At 45.2% G+C, this 17,835-nt stretch overlaps 1 protein-coding gene across 2 annotated transcripts in view; it reads left to right on the forward strand.

The window, feature by feature from the left end:
• The window catches only part of pstpip2 (proline-serine-threonine phosphatase interacting protein 2), a 143,139-nt gene that overhangs the window by 90,636 nt on the left and 34,668 nt on the right, over positions 1-17,835 (forward strand). For both annotated transcript variants that reach the window (XM_063046994.1, XM_063046993.1), the window contains 3 exons: positions 7,681-7,743; positions 10,678-10,776; positions 13,236-13,281. In XM_063046994.1, the coding sequence (XP_062903064.1) occupies positions 7,681-7,743; positions 10,678-10,776; positions 13,236-13,281 (208 nt within the window). The remainder of the gene's footprint in view (positions 1-7,680; positions 7,744-10,677; positions 10,777-13,235; positions 13,282-17,835) is intronic.

The following is a 17,835-nucleotide window of genomic DNA, read 5'->3' on the forward strand; positions in this document are numbered from 1 at the left end:
ATCTGACCGATCCCATCCTAATCTTTTCAAAATGGTTTTTTCCTCTTATCAGGGGGCCCCTAGCTTCATTGATTTCCACGCTAACACCGACTAGGTTTGTTAGCATATCAAAAGCCGGTGACCGTCTCAGTTCGCGTTGGTCATGATCAATAACATTTTTCCCCCTGGGCAGCCGGTAAATCTCTTTCATGATTCCACCAACTGTTCCTCCAGCACCGCAAAATGTCCACCGGGGGGTACCTCGTGGGCCATGTTAAAAACCTCATCCCCATAACTCTTTTGCATCACCCTCCACTCCTCATCTGCGGGTACTGTACTTGATTTCCCTTTTCTCCTTAGCACTTCCTCCTCAGCACAATAGCCTACTAGTTCCCTTGTTAAAGCTGTGTCAGAGAGAGCTGTCTCTGCCAAAACCGTCAGCCCCTCGTCTCGCTCCTGCGTCTGCACAAATTCTTTCCTGGCTACTGCTACGTCCGTCCCAGCTCCCTCACTACCCCTTGTCTCACGCAAGGTTGGCAGAAACGTTTCAGCTAAATTCCCGATCGCGGGCCCGTGATGAACCTGTGAGTCCATGGGCGGGGCCTCAATGCTGGCAGGCTGACCTGTCAATCTCACGACTGGGAACACGATTCCTCCGGCGATGTCATTACCGAGCAAGACTTCCACGTCTTTCATCGGTAATTCGGACCTCACCCCGATCGTGACTAGTCCAGAGACCAGGTTGCTCTGTAAGTGTATCTGGTGCAAAGGGACTGACTCTGTCCCTTCCCCAACACCTTTGACCTCTACCTCCCCAGTCTGGGTCTCTGAGCTAAACTCTAATACACTCTTCAGTATCAGTGACTGACACGCTCCCGTGTCTCTCCAGATCCGCACTGGAACTGGTTTTAACCTCTCCTTCACTGACACCAATCCGGCCGAGATAAACCTCTCGCGCGCTTCCTGGACTTTTTCAGACCTGTCCTTCCCTAGCGGTTCGCTTAACAGCTCGATACAGCCATTCAAAATTTCTGCTTTTCCTTTCCCCGTCTCCTTCCTTGGGGCAAAGCACCTGGACGCAAAGTGTCCAACTTTCCCACAATTATAACAGACGACCCCAGGAGACTTCCGACCAGACTGCTCCCGGTCTACCTTATCCTTATCACTAGTCCCCGGCTTACTTTTGACTTTTCCGGCGGACTCTCCCTGCCGTCCTGACTACCCTTCTGGTAGCCTTTACTCGGGGCAAACTTCATTTTATGCGTCAACGCATACTCATCCGCTAACTTAGCAGTTGCGGCTAACGTGGCTGCCTCTTTCTCATCGAGGTAGGGTCTCATACCCTCAGGGACACAACCTTTAAACTGCACAATCAGGATCAGTTGTAGCAGTCTGTCATAATCCCCCTCTACCCCTTTCGAGGCGCACCAACGCTCACAATATGTTTGCATCTCACGGGCAAACTCCAAATACGTGCGGTCCCACTGCTTCCTCGCATTCCGGAACCTCTGCCGGTATGCCTCCGGGACCAACTCATAAATCCTGAGGATGGCCTCCTTCACCACCTCATACCTCTGGGCATCTTCCGCGGACAAAGCTGAGTAAGCTTCTTGGGCCTTCCCTTTCAGTACACTCTGAAGTAAAACAACCCACTTATCCCTCGGCCAGTCCTGACTTAGAGCCACTTTTTCGATGTGGAGGAAGTACCGATCCACGTCGGTATCGTCAAGTGGGGGAACCAGCCTAACCTCCTGGGTCACCCGGAACCCTCCACCTTGGTTCAGCACGAGCCCCTGCTCGGCCCTTATCTTTAACTTCTCCAGCTCAAATTCCCTTTCCCCCTGTTTCTCCTCTCTCTCCAACTGTCTGTCCCTCTCTTTCTCCTCTCTCTCTAACTGTCTGTCCCTCTCTTTCTCTTCTCTCTCCAACTGTCTTTCTCTCTCTTGCCTTTCCAACTCTCTCTCCTTCTCTTCGTGTTCTCACTGCCGTACCCGGAACTCGTGCTCGAGTCTCAGTTTTTCAAGCTGTACCTGTACCGCGTCTCCAACAGGTTTTTCAATAGACACCACCCCCAGCTCACCTTGGGGAAACACACCTTTAGATACATAGTGCTTTACAATAGCTCTGTGTATCTCCTCTCTCCTCATTGTCGACTTCACCTTAGCAAGATTCAACCGTTTGGCCACAGCTATCAATTCCGATTTCCTGGCATCCTCTAATGCCTCTAAGGTCGGCGCCTTTATAAATTCCTCAGCCTCCATTTCTGCTGTTTGTCTTTTCTTTCTTTCGGGAATTTTAACCCAATCAATTTACTCCGTCCCAAATTTAGCGTTCAAAATCCCGGACGAGCCCCCACTTATGTTACGTACCCCGTAACTGGGTTGCCAAACCAGCAGAAATAGATCACTCAGTTGGAGTCTGGAGTACTAGAACTAAGAAAGTTTTATTAAAGAAACAAGCAACACAGTAATCGAAAGGATAATAAATGCAACAGTTCAGCGATGATAAACACACATGTGCACAGAATTAAGATAACAGCATCAATCAAGCTCTATCGTTGTCTAGGGGTAAATGACCAAATTTAAAAGTGACTCAAAGTTCAGTCCAGTTAGTAGTTCAGTTCGCAGTAATCGTTGCCATGGCGATGGACAACGTGGGGGGAAGAGAGAGATAGAACAGGAACAACTGATCATTCAGAACGGCTTCACTCACAGACCGGCGAGATTGCTCACAAGCAACTTTTGGGCGGGTCCTTGGTGATGTCACCTGAGGTCACCGACTGTGACCCCTCCTCCAGATGCGGTCGATCCTCTGCAGTGAACCCGGCACCCAGGCAAGGGCGGACACACACCGGGTTCCCGCTGATCGTACCTTTCCACCCTGGTCGTTGTCTGGTACTTCTCACCCACTCGTGAGAGGCGCACCGCTTCCAGGGTCTCGTTACCTCGGATGGCGTGTCTCTGTCTTAGCGAACCTGTCCCTTTTTATCCCCCTGCTGGGGTATCGCCTGTCCATCACTTCAAACAGTTCAGGGTTCAAAGGGGGAGCCGCTCCAGACAGCTCTCTCTCCCCCGTCCCTTCATTACACATCTCCAGACGCTGCTCCATTGTTCCTTATCTCTCCTTCCCCTGAGGGCAGGTGGCAGACCAACTGCTGATGCCACTGATGCTAGCCCAGGCCAGCAAACATCTTAATTTTATGTGTATTCTCGTCACATTACACTCCTGTACTAAGGGCTGCAGGGCCTTTCTCTCGTGGGCTTCTTCCCATCCCTCCTCCCACGGCACAGTCATCTCAACCAGAATTATTTTCTTGTCTTCGGTTGACCACAGTACAATGTCCGGGCATAGGGTTGTGTGCACCACATTCGGGAACTGCAACCTCCTTCCCACATCGACCCTCATCTCCTGGGACCTGGCCGTTAGCAGCAGATTGAGCTTTGGTTGTTTGGTTACAAAAGGCCTGGGTCTCTCTTTGATGAAGGTGATGGCCTTCCTCAAATCTGTGCCAGCCGTCCTCTTCTTGCATCTCTCCCGCTCTAGTGTGTCAGCAAGAGCCAGAAGCACCTATCATGGTGCCACCTATACCGTCCTTGAGTTAGAGCTGTTTTACACCCGGACAGTATATGAGCCAGTGTCCCCTTTTGACCACAGAGCTTACAGTTCGAGTCCTCTCTCATCCCCCATGTGTACGGATGTAATGGTGAAGGAAGGGTGTCATACACGGATCGCAAGAGGAAGGAAATACGGAAGGGCTCCAGTCTTCATAACTCTGCCCATGAGATCTTGCGCTTGGGCAGATCCCATTTTGTCCAAGCACCCTGGGACCCTTGTTCCACTGCCTTTGGCATCCGCTTCTCTTCCTCACGGATCCGTACTTCTGCCTGTACCATGTCTCGCCTGTCGCTTATGCTTGCGTTTCCCCACTGCTGAAAGTGAACTGAGCCGAGGCCTTGCCGCCCGACGCAGGGGTTGCCGATGATATCTTGCAGCTTCAGAGAACACACTGCCTCCTCCACAGCTGCGTTGGCTGCCCACTTGTGCCCAGATCTGGTTGTAACACCTGTTTGCTTTACCAAGACATCATTGGAATCTCTCAAGCTTAATAAGGCTCTGCATTTTGCCACTTTGAATTCCTCCACAACAGATGACAGGGGAAGCTGCAGTTGCCCAGATTGAATGTAGAGGCCCACTGAAGAGAAGCTTGGGGGAACTCCCAACCACCTCCGCAGGTACTTGTTGGTTTTCCTCTCGATGCCCTCTATGACAGTCATGGGGAACTCATAAAGTGTGAAGAGCCAGAGAGGCCTGGGCAGAAGGCCGTATTGGTACAGCCAGGTCTTGAATTTACCGGGAAGTCCGGATTTGTCGATCTTCTTCAGCCATTCGTCTGTCTGCTTCACGGCATTGGTGACATTGGCCCCATCTGTCAGTGACACGTTAAACCACTTTTCCAAGCATTTTATCGGGTTATCTTCGATGGAAGGGATGACCTCACCCTGAACTTGGAGGCTAAACTTTGCTAGTAACTTTGCCCTTTCTGATCACCGTGCACCTGGATTTCTTGGCCTTGAAGGACATCCTCGCCCAAGTGGCTACATTACCCAGGGTTTCCAATACACATCTTGCTTGGACATGTGACACAGTTGTTATAGTGATATCGTCCATGAACCCTCCTAGAGCCGGCTGAACAATGCCTGACTCCAGCATCGGGCCGTGGGTTACGTCTTCTGCTGCTGATAATAATAATGATAATAATAATTCCCATAATAAATAGGATGGAGGAGATGGTGCACCCTGTTGGAATCCCCTTCTGGAGGATGGGCTGTTGTAAATCTGAGTTTGAATCCTCCTAGGTAGCCGGTGATCATGTCTCGAATAGCCACTGGGATGTAGTGGTGGTCGAGTCGTTCTAGGATGAGGTCATGTGGAATAGACCCGTAGGCGTTCGCGAGGTCTAACCAGACAACTGTTAGGTCGCCTTTTTTCTGATTGGCCTCACGGAGCAAATGGCTAATCATTGAGGTGTGTTCCAGACACCCCGAAAAGCCTGGAATACTGCCTTTCTGGATGGATGTGTTGGTATAGCGGTTCTGCGTCATCTAAGAAGTCAGCCTTCTTGCGAGCACAGAAAAGAAAACCTTACATTCCACATCCAGGAGAGAAATTGTCCTAAACTGGGCAATTGTGGATGAATCCTCTTCCTTTGGAATAAAGCATCCCTCTGCCAATTTCCAACTTGATGGAATAATACCTTTGGCCCAGATCTTTCCCATGACCTTCCACAGCCTCCGAAGAAGTTTTGGGCCTTTCTTATACACCTTATAAGGTATGCCGCTTGGGCCCGGGGCAGCTGATGCTTTAGCTTTCTGGATGATGTCCTGGAATTCCTGCCATGTAGACTTCTTCATATTCAGCTCAACTGATGGTTTTTCCAGTCTATGCACAGCCCGATTGGCTCCCAGTCCCCGGCCCCTCCGTGGGTCGCTGTGTGCCTCCCGCAGGAACTCCTCTACCTCTGGCTTCAAGCTGGATAGTATACCAGGTTTTTGTTGGCCGAGAAGGGTCCTGGTGAAGCTGAATGGATCTCTCACAAACTGCACTCACCTTTTCTCTTTCTTCCTTCTTTGCTGTCGCAGATGTTCCGCCCTCCGGAGTTTGCACAACTTTTCCCACAGCATACTGGTTAAGTCCTTGATACCTTCTTTTTCGGCCGGTGAACTGGTTTTAAACCTCTTGTTGAGCGCCTTTAATTCACCTCTCCAGTGACGAATCTCAGTTTCCCTCCTATTTGGTTGCTGAGGTAAGTCCGACTGGCTTCTCCACTCCATTGGGCCAAATCTTTCCTTAGCTAGACTCTGGGGGTATTGCTCTTCATGTTCAGTCATAGCTTGAGTGGTGCCCTCTTGCGAGTGCTGCCCACCAGGTCACTAGCCCAGTGAGCCAGTGCCAGTCTTTCCTGGAGGTCAGCTGTCTTTCCAGCGTCACCAACCTTATCTACATATTGTGTCAAGAAACCTTCCTGAACACACCTAACAAACTCCACCCCATCTGAACCCCTCGCTCTAGGGACATGCCAATTGATATTTGGGAGATTAAAATCTCCCAGTACAACAACCCTGTTATTACTACACCTTTCCATCTTGTATACTTCTATCAAGTCATTCTTCAATTCCCCTACGTTCTGGGGAACGAAGATTGAAAAGAGCTGCAGAAAGTTGCAAACACTGTCTGTTCCATCATGGCCACTAACCTCCCCAGCATCAAGTACGTCTTCAAAAGGCGATGCCTCGAAAAAGCAGTACCCATCATTAAAGACCCCTATCGCCTACAATTCTCATTGCTACCATCAAGGTGTAGGAAGCTGAAGGCACACGCTCAATGTTTCAGGAGCAATATCTTCCCCTCTGCCATCAGATTTCTGAATGGACGGAGAACCCATCTACACCGTTTTATTTTCCTCTTCTTGGCTCTCTTTTTCCACTTCTTATTTAGTATTTTTAAAATGAATTTCTTAATTGTAATTTATAGTTTCTTAACCATGATGTATTGCTGCCATAAATGTCGTGACACATGCGAGTGATATTAAACCTGATTCTGATTCTGGGCATGCAAAGTGTAAACATTTCAGTTTTCAGACTTGACAAACTGTAGGGAAGTTTACAAATTTCAGAAGCCTGTCTTTCAGTAGCATCGAATAAACTATTGAATGAGAGAGGAGAGCCCAGACTTGGAATAGTGGCGTGAATGACTTGATTACTATTATTTCCGGTTTACATAATGAATGATTGCTTTGGATTTAGAAATAGGAAGTATGATTTCATATGAGATATTTTCTTACAGTTTATAGGGAAGACACTTGACTACAAATTTTTAAAACAGATTTAATAGAGATTTGATAGTGATGTTTCTGTGCCGTCTGACTCCACGATCTTGATCGGGGCAGATGATTTTATGTTGGGCTATGAAGGACAGAAAAGGTTTCAGAAGAATAGAAGTGGGGTCACCACCTCTTAACTCATTTCAGGCAGGTAATCGGTTCCCCAGTTGATGGTGCAGGCAATCACTAGTGACATCCTTGCAGTTTGGTGAACTTGACAACTGGACCTGTGTTGATTCCACAAGTCTGGCAGCATTAGTGCTTGAAGACACTGTTTAATGGTACAGGAAAAGATGTCAACAGGGTATTCACTAAAACTTCCCAACCGGGGTCAATCCTGGCACCCAGATACTTTTCAAATGAGCTGACATCACTAGAGTCCAACTCCACTTTATTAATTTTCTGCTATTATAGAAAAAGTCTTAATTTTAGCAGACGTATAAAAACTAGCAGAATTCATGACTTTCATTTCTAGACCAGTATTTAAACAGAAGCTCTCTACAATGTTGAGGTAGTGGCTCACATCTTAAAAGAATGGCTGCCAACTCCAAACATCATCAACAAGGTTGAAAGTAGCAAAAGATATATTCATAAACACAAGAGATTCTGCAGATGCTGGAAATCCATAAAGTGCTGAATAAGTAGTCAACGTTTCCGGCCAAGACCCTTCATCGTCTGTCCTGAAGAAGGGTCTCACCCCAAACTTCATTTCCATAGATGTTGTCTGACCTGCTGAGTTCCTCCAGCATTTTGTGTGTATTGCACACAATGTATTAAACTCATTTCTTTCCAGTTATGCTGTTTTTTTTTTGTCCTTTCAGATTGAACATTGCATGGAAAACTTGCACAAACAGAAGACAATGTTCTACAAGAAAACTATGGATGTAAGAGCTTTCTTTTGAGTTCTTAATTGACTTTCCCAAAAGAAGTTGAGTTTACTGTCCTTTTGTTGGAAAGTTTGTATCTGTGATTGTTCATCAATACCTGATTAATTAGAAAATAGTATAAATACTGAACAGGTCCGGCATCAGTGAGAAACAGAATTCGTGTTCCTGGTTGATGACTTTTCATGAATGTGGAATAATGACTTGTATGGATTTTAAGATGCACAGAGGGCAAGAATTAGAATCAGAGTTATCACCTATGAAGGTATTTCTGTGCAAAGGCATAAAATTTACTATAAATTACAAAAATAAATAGGAATTAATAGTAAGGGAACAAAAGCAGTAGAAACAGAAAATGCTAGAAATGTTCTGCAGGTCAGGCAGCATCTGTGGAAAGAGCAAGGCATAGAAAATTCTGGAGGAACTCAGCAAGTCTATAGAAAGGAATAAACGGCCTACATCTCAGGCTGAGACCATTCATCGTCTTGTGGAAAGGCCATAGATCTTTCTGCAGTAGATTGGAGGGCAGATAGTATAAATGAAAGGAAGGCTATATTGCAATGTAGCAAAAGTCTAAAGGAGATGAAGTTACAGAAAATTGGAATGAAAGCTGAAAATCTAAAATAAAAATTCTAGGCTTGTTATGTGGAATTTTATTAAATATCTTTTGCAAGTCCATGTCATAACAACAGCTTGCATTTATATAGCGTCTTTGATAGTATACCCTACGCCTTAGTTAAATGATGCAAAGCACTTCACAGATGTGCTTTCAAACATAGCTGAGCAAGATGAGAATATCTTAGTGCCAGTTCCCAAAAGGATGGTCAAAAGTGTTTTAGAAAAAGGAACAAACTTGAGTTGTTGGAGGAGGGGCAAGGTTGAAATTAAGTCATGAATGGATTGAAATTAATATTCAGCCAGGAGCCAATGAGCAGATGAACATGTGCCCATTTGTTGGCAGAGTTACTTCATCAAAGAATAGAATTTGTTTAGTTAGACACAAATCGATTTTTTTTCTTTTTTATTATTAATTTTTTATTGCAACTCCAACAAATTACATTCAATACAACCAATTGCCAATTACATTTTGACTGTTTAACCCAGCCACCCCCCAACCTTCAACACCATCCCCCCCTCCACTCTTCTACAAATTGATTTTTAAAAATCTATGTTGGTGTCTCTTATTGAACCCGAGTTTTCCAGTTGCAAATTATTTTTACCTTTGACCGTCTTCTCCACGGTTTTCCCACCACTGCCTGGAGGACCTGGTGTATTTGTTTCCGGAACCAGTCTCTACAGCTCTCTGGTCTCCAGTACCAGTCTCTTAGTCAAATAATGCTGAAAAATCTTGACCAGAATTTCTGCTAACTCCAGCCTAGCTTCACTCAATAATTCCAGCTGAGTCCCATCAAGAACAGATGACTAAATAGCCTTGAATAATGCCAGTCTGTTTCACACTGCCTTTTTGTCTTGTTTAACCAATCCACTATCTATGCTGTCTTCCTAATGTCCCTATGATCACGTCATTCATACCCTTTCTCTTCACTATTGTTGTGTCTCATTAGCCAACACATTTTAATCATTTTTATGTTCAATATGTCTCAGAAATTATTGGGTTCACTCTTACATCCTCCATTAGTGTTTTCCTATGTTCTTTCTTTGCCCTTAAAATTTTATTTTAAATTTCCCCTGCCTTCACCGTATTTTGTACATTTATCATGGACCTTTTTGTTGTGTTTTATCTGGATTATATATGTCTTCTGTCACCTAGGGAGCTCTGCATTTACACCAGAGGCGCCTCTCCCCTAAATCTTGCTCTGGACAGACATGATGTTTCATTATTGTCAAACTGTGCCTCACTCCCTATCCTCAGTGGTTGGAATTATCTCTGTCTAACTGAAGTGCCCGCTGTAAAAAGGATTCTCTTTCGTTGCTGAGTTTTGTCCCAATATCGTGCCTTGGCATCTCACATATGGTAAAGTGATAATACATAAAACACAGAACACAATGCACAGTACAGGCCCTTCGGCCCATGATGTTTGTGCACATCTTTTAACCTCCTCTAAGATAAATCTAACCCTTCCCTCCTACATAGCCCTCCATTGTTCTATCATCTATTGCCTATTTAAGAGTTTCTTAAATGTCTCTAATATTATCTGCTTCTACCACCAGGGAGTTTCATGCCCTCACCACTCTCTGTTTAAAAGAAAACTACCTGACTTTACCCTATACTTTCCTCTAATGATCTTAAAATTATGCCCCCGGTATTACCATTTCTACCCTGGGATAAAGTAACTGGCTATTCACTTGATCCATGCCTCTTATCATTTTGTACACATCTATCAAGTCGCCTCTCATCCTGCTTTGCTCCAAAGAGAAAATTCAGGCAGCATCCCGGTCAATCTCCTCTGCACCCTCCGTAAAGGTTCCATATATTTCCTATAATGAGGCGACCAGAACTGAAAACAATATTCCAATGTGAATACAGAAGGTCATTCTTTAATAGCCTAACATTAAATCATCTGTACTGATGGAGCTGATAGGGTGATGCAGTACAGAAACAGGCCCTTCGGCCCATCAAGTCCGCATTGACCTACTAGCTCCCATTTGCACTAATCCTGGTTTATTCTACTCGGCTAGTCACTGGGAGCAATTTATAGCAGGAGGTTATTTTACTAACTTGAATGTCTTTGGGACATTGGAGAAAACTCAAGCACCAGGTGAAAGCATCCATGGTCACAGAGAGGGCTTGCAAACTCCTCATAGACAGCACCAGGGGTCAGGATTTAACCTTGATCACTGCAGCTGTAAAGCCGCGGCTCTACCAGCTGTAGCCCTGAGGAAATGGTCAGTGAAATCTTAGGAAGTAAATGGCTGCTGTTTTATAAAGTTATGTTAATTACATATTTTTTCATTCATTTTTATTCACTGCAGTCCAAAAAGATCTACGAGCAAAAATGTAAAGAAAAGGATGAGGTTGAACAGATGTTGATTCGAAGTGCCGGTGTCGGCAACACCAAGCAGCAGGAGAAGGTAAGATTCTGAGACATCCTGTTTTGCCGTGCTTCTGCTAAATAATCAGCTGCATCCCAAGTTCAGTGGCTCTTTTATTTTGCTGGGCTCAATGTGCAGTTGGAGCCTTTAGTGTGATGCTCAGACCATGTGTGATGAACTTTGCAACTAGCCCACAAGACCACAGGAATCTGGTGGTGAGGAAGCACCAACTCCGACTGCAATCACATGTTTGTGCTGTAGCAAACATTCGCAGAGACTTGCAGAGTAGTTTCAAAGGAATGGTGACAGGCTGCCTCACAGCCCAAGTGAAGACAATTACTATTTGTCACATGCACATCGAGCATCAAAACATACAGCGATCGTGTCAATGACCAGGACAGTCCGAGGATGTGTTGGGGGCTTCGTGCTTCTGGCACCAATATGGTTTACCCACAGCTTACTAACCCTACCCAGTACTACTTTGGAGTGTGGGAGGAAACCGGGGCAGCCGATGGAAGCCCACGCAGTCACGGGGAGGGGCGTGCAAACTCCTCACAGACAGCGAAGAGAGTGGACCCCAGACTGCTGGCTCTGTGCCAAAGGGGGTGTCAGAGTAGAAGTGTGCCAAAGGGGTGCCAGAGTACGGGTGTGCCAAAGGGTGTTGGAGGCACCTTGTAGGGGTGTCATTATACACCAGTCATTGAAAGTGGGCATCCAGATACAGCAGGCGGTGAAAAAGGCGAATGGTATGCTGGCATTCATAGCAAGAGGATTCGAGTACAGGAGCAGGGAGGTACTACTGCAGTTGTACAAGGCCTTGGTGAGACCACACCTGGAGTATTGTGTGCAGTTTTGGTCCCCTAATCTGAGGAAAGACAATCTTGCCATAGAGGGAGTACAAAGAAGGTTCACCAGATTGATTCCTGGGATGGCAGGACTTTCATATGATGAAAGACTGGATCGACTAGGCTTATACTCTCTGGAATTTAGAAGATTGAGGGGGGATCTTATTGAAACGTAGAAAATTCTAAAGGGATTGGACAGGCTAGATGCAGGAAGATTGTTCCCGATGTTGGGGAAGTCCAGAACGAGGGGTCACAGTTTGAGGATAAAGGGGAAGCCTTTTAGAACCGAGATTAGGAAAAACTTCTTCACACAGAGAGTGGTGAATCTGTGGAATTCTCTGCCACAGGAAACAGTTGAGGCCAGTTCATTGGCTATATTTAAGAGGGAGTTAGATATAGCCCTTGTGGCTAAAGGGATCAGGGGGTATAGAGAGAAGGCTGGTACAGGGTTCTGAGTTGGATGATCAGCCGTGATCATACTGAATGGCGGTGCAGGCTCGAAGGGTCGAATGGCCTACTCCTGCACCTATTTTCTATGTTTCTATGTGGCTTATTCCCCAGTGGAAAGCTGCTTCCGCCATGTCAGTCGTGATCGCTCAGTTTAAAAACTGCAGCCACTCTTCGCGCGGTTGTCTTCCACGCCACGGCTCCTAGTGTCCAGTTTCAAACGTCCTGAGTATATAGAGTAGCACGTGCGGTGGGTGGGGGGAGTTGCTTTCTCTTTCCCTTTGTTCCCAAGCACGCTGCACAGAACCATAGGGAAGGTATGCTCCGCACACATTTATCTGTTCAATATTTAGTTCTGTAGTTTGTGTAACTTGGGGGAACTTAAATGTTTGGTTGAGTTTCTTTATTGTTTCTAAATATATGCTTATTCGCGGTCAGTGTTTTCTGTCGCAGTCAACAAGCTCGTGAACCTGCTTCCACGTTACAAGAGCCACTGCACTCGGCTCGATTGCCTTACTGAGAAAGTGAAGCAGTATGTGTCAGATGCTGAACTCTCCCCCCACTCCCCTTTGTGTTTACTGTTTAATCACTGACATAAAGGGTCACCACGGTAGCAAAGTAGTTAACACAACGTTATTGCAGCCTGGGGTGTCGGAGCACAGAGTTCAGTTCTGGCGTTGTCTGTAAGCAGTTTGTGCATTCTTCCCAGGTTTCGTCTGGGTGCTCTGGTTTTCTCCAGGCGTTACCGGTCGGTTAGCGGATTAACTGTTGATGGTAAATTGTCCTGTGATTAGGCGGTAGGTGGGTTGCTGGGCTGGAAAGGCCTGTTCCGTGCTGCCTCTCTAAATAAGTTTGTTTTTCACACAAAATGGAATGATCCTGCTTCGTGAAGTGTGACGTCTTCTTCCTTTTGTGCCTTTGTATTCAAATATTACCGTTGCCTCAGTCATACACGTTCACCGGCCATTGGACTACACCATGTGGAATTGTGGCCCGTCATCTCATTACCAGGGAACAACAGGCTTGAATAAGGGCAATTGAAAGCAGAGCATTGCAGATGCTGGAAAGCTAAAATGGAAGGCTCGTAGGCTGGGCATCGTTGTGCAGAGAGAGAGGAAAGTGTGGAGTTGACATTTTAGGCCCTTCTTCAAATCTGCTCTGGTTGCTCTGTTCTTTGTAATGACTGGTGTTTTATTTTTGTTCCAGCTGCAGACAAAGGCAAACCAGAGTAAGCAGAGTGCCGAAGATGCCGGTGAGTGTGAACTAATGAAGGGCGGGGAGGAGGGGCCCGGGGCAACGTACTGGCACTTGTATCGAAACATACACTGAAATGTCATTTGCATTAACAACCAGCACACCCAAGGATGCACTCAACAATCGAACCTCTGGTGTTCTTTGTATCATGCTCCCTTGAAGTGTATCTGTTTCAGCGATAAAAGATCTTTTAAGATCTGCTTTACTTGTCACACGTACATCGAAGCCTACAGTGAAGTGAGTTGTTTGCATCAAATCAAGCCAGCGAGGATTGTGCTGGGCTCAGCCGGCAAGTGTTGCTGTGCTTCCTGAGCCCACAGCTTACGAACCCTAAACTGTTCATCTTTGGGAGGTGCGGGGAAACCAGAGTACCCAGAGGTCGCAGGCAGTGGCGGGAGTCGAACTGTGATCAGTGATCACTGGTGGTGTGAAACAATTGCGCTAACCGCTACACCACCGCCCTGCTCCTCACATCATGCATTTTAGAAGAAATCAAAGGTTCAGAGGTCCAATTTAATATACATCCTGAAATGCTTTTTCTTCACAAACATCTACAAAAACAGAGAAGTGCCCCAAAGAGTGAATGACAGTTAAATGTGAGAACCTCAGAGTCCCTCTCCCCCCCGCCATGCGTAAGCAACAATCCTCCCTCCCCCCACCGGCAAAACAAAAAGCGCACCCGCTACCGAGCACAAACGTGAGCTAAGCGATAGCAAAGACACAGACCTTGCAGTCACCCTAAAGACTATCGCAATTCATCCGGCATTCGGCAACCCACAGGTTCTCTCTCTCCCCGATAATGGAGAGAAAGTGTCCCCCATTTTCATAGTGAGCGGCAGACATAACAACAACCCGCTGGTTTGCAATGTTAAAAAGTCGGTTTCGTTGCTTCTTACAAGCTCTGTGCCTGAAGATTGCAAAGATCTCGGGTCTTTGGGCCCACAGAGAGATTTTCCAGCCTCCCCGACATCACATGAGTCTCCTGCCGTGAACCGACTCTCGATCCGCATGTCTCCAGAGCCCCGAGTTCTTAGGGTTCCGAATTCAAGTTGGACTCTCAGGTCAAACCCTTGGCGTGCCGAACAACAATGGCCGGTCCTGAAACCCCGAGAACGGGTCCCATTCCCGCAAAGAACCAACGTCAGCGTGTAACTCCAGGTCAGGGTCTTCAAAAGGACCCTGAAAGGGAAAAATAAAGATATTAAAGATGGAAGTAGAGCTGTTTCCGAAGATGCGAGCAAAGGAGTCGCCTTTAAGTGCCATCTTAACTCTGTCTAGGTCAGTAGAGCTCTTTACAATTAAAATGGCTTACACTCATTAGTACCTGGTGTCTCTGCAGATTTGATCAGGACATCTGGGGTTCTAATATTTTTCTGTCATTCATTCCTTGGGGTTTCCTTCTGTTTTGTGGATGTCTGTGAAGAGTAAGAATTCCAGGTTGTATACAGACGGTTGAGGAAGTTTGGTATGGGCCCCTAAATCCTAAGAACTTTCTATTGGGGCACATCTGAGAGCATCCTGACTGGCTGCATCACTGCCTGGTATGGGAACTGTACTTCCCTTAATCGCAGGAGTCTGCAGAGAGTAGTGCGGACAGCCCAGCGCATCTGTAGTTGTGAACTTCCCGCTGTTCTGGACATTTACAAGGACAGGTGTGTAAAAAGGGCCTGTTGGATCATTGGGGACCCAAGTCACCCCAACCACAATCTATTCCAGCTGCTACCATCTAGGAAGTGGTACCGCAGCATAAAAGTTAGGACCAACAGGCTCCGGGACAGCTTCTTCCACCAGGTCATCAGACTGATGAACTCTATATTTGAGTGTACTCTATATTACATTGACTGTTCTGTTTATTATAAAAAACTATGATTGCACATTGCACATTTAGATGGAGGCGTAAGGTAAAGATTTTTACTCATGTATGTGAAGGATGTGAGTAATAAGTCAGTTCAATTAATTGTCCGCTATTAAATGGAATCATTGAACATTGTAAGGTTTGCTACAATGTAGATGCTGAAAATCTGAAATAAACACTCAGCATTCAGAGGAGAGAGATGGAATGTGTTTCTTAGGGCTGAGGAGGCAGGGAGGCTGCGGGAGAGAAGTTGTGTGTGTAGGGCAGAAGGCCAGAGGGGTGAGAGGAGGAGGGTGGTGTTATGTTACTTCTGTTTAAACGTACCGTGGGTTAACAGTAAAGAATCATATTCTGGAAGAATTAGGGAACTTTTATTTACAGTAATAAACAAACACGTCTTAGCCCAGCCACGTGCTGGAACATTCTGGCAATCCCGCACATGCTTAGTGCTCTGTCCAATCATGTACTGGCACATCATTGCACGTGATATCACCACATCTATCTTTTCTTAAAAAGAAAAACAATTAACAACGTTAATCAAAACTCATCTATATCAGTTAACTGAAGCTCTGAAGTTGGCTCTTTCTTAAAGCCTTTGCGATTCTTTCTTAACACCGCTCCCTCCTCTGTTTGGATCATGTATGATCTGGTCTGTCTCCATGTGTTCCTTTTATCTTGTATCCTCACTTTGTCTCCTTGTCCTTCAGACAAACGTCTCCTTAGATCAGTCGATTCACATTGCACTTCCATGTGTAATGGAATATGAATCTTCTTCATCTAATTCATTCATTAACTGTGTAATCTCTTTTTTATGCTGAGACTTCATCATTTCAACAATACTTCTCAATTCTTTCACTTGTGCTTTCAGTTATTCCTTATACTGTGCCCACTGTGAGCATTCTTGCTCTAGACAGTGATGAAACTGAATCTCATATTCTCTGTGTCTTTCATTATCACTTGCATTGAAGCAACCTCCTCCTGCCATTGCTTTTTCACATCATCAGTTGCCTCCCGTTTGGTCGTCTCAGACACTGCAGCTACTGATTTTATATTCTCCATGTCAGCATTTGCCTCCATGAGCTGGACCTGCAGTCGAGTTACATCACCTTCTGCCGACTGTAGTGCAACATTCTGTCGCTTCAGCTCTGTGTCACTATCCAAGACAAAAATTCTTTTCACCAAATTACGTCTTTCACAGGCAGATAAACCCAGAATTGACTGTACATTTTTTGGTATGACCCACAAATGAAAACAGATGCACAATATCTTTGTGTGATACTTTAGCTACGCATGTTCCTTTAACTGGAATGTCTACACCTGAATACCCAGTCACTTTTATATTTGTCTGATGTAACTTCGGTCTTTACTTTAAAGTATTAAACTCAGATTTTTGCAAGAACATTTACTTGTGCTGCAGTATCAAGTTTAAACAGAATATTGTTTTGATTCACTTGCAATGGAATAGTCCAATCATTCTTACTTTGTTTATTTTCATAAAGCACATCTATATAAAATTCCTCACGTTCAAATTCAAGCACAGCATTTACTTGTTTCATTTTATTTTCCTTCTTTCTACTTTTACAACAGTGTGAAAAATGATTATTCTTACCGCAGCCATTGCAAATTTTGCCATATGCAGGACACTGATTTGGACGGTGTTCCCGCGCACAGCATCACATGACTTTTTTCTTTCCAAGGCCGACTTGCTCTCGGTCGGTTTTGTCAATGTATTATTATATCTCTTGATGTATTTGCGCTTTTTTACAGCGTTTACATTGCAGTTTTCGATAAAAAGCTCTTCAGTCTGCAACGTTACGGTCTCAGAAACTTTGCAAAGCGCCAAAGCTTTTTCAAAATTTAAATCTTGCTCTCTCAACAGCCTTTCTCTCAGAGCATTATCTCGAATGCCGCAAACAAGTCTATCTTTAATGAGAGAGTCCGTGAGCAATCCAAACTCGCATGTTCTACTATGCTCTCAGTAACAGACTGATCAATGGGTTCAGCAGCTCTCTGCGCACATGTGAAGAATTTATATTGCTCATACATTAAATTACGCTTAGGTACACAAAATACTTCAGATCTGTCCATTATCGACTTTAAATTGAAATTATCTCCATCTTCAAAGGCAAAATTGTTATATACATCTACTGCATCTTTCCCGATTACATGGAGCAAAAGCGCAGCTTTGGTTTTTTCGAATTTATCTTCATAATCAATTGCCGATAGGTACAGTTCAAACTGTTGCTTGAATATCCTCCAATTCTCAGCTACATTGCCAGTCAGCTGAAGTTTTGGTGGGGGTTGTAAACCTTCCATTTTACCGTTTACAGTTCGAACTTTTTTCTTCTCTTTTTTCGATAATTTTCGATTCCTCAATTCTCCTGTGTTATTCTTCCAGAGCCACTTCTGACACCATGTTATGTTACTTCTATTTAAACGCACCATGGGTTAACAGTAAAGAATCATATTCTGGAAGAATTAGAGAACTTTTATTTACGGTAATAAACAGACGCGTCTTAACCCAGCCACATGCTGGAACATTCTGGCAATCCCACACATGCTCAGTGCTCTGTCCAGGCATGTACTGGCACATCATTGCACGTGATTTCACTACAGGTGGGGGGTGCCCACTGCAGGGAAGAAAGGATTGAGCCTCATGGTAAGGAGGAATTTGAAGCTGCAAGTTGTGGAGGTAAG

Source organism: Mobula hypostoma, chromosome 4 (genome assembly GCF_963921235.1).
Source record: "Mobula hypostoma chromosome 4, sMobHyp1.1, whole genome shotgun sequence".
In the NCBI taxonomy this organism is placed as follows: Eukaryota; Metazoa; Chordata; class Chondrichthyes; order Myliobatiformes; family Myliobatidae; genus Mobula; species Mobula hypostoma.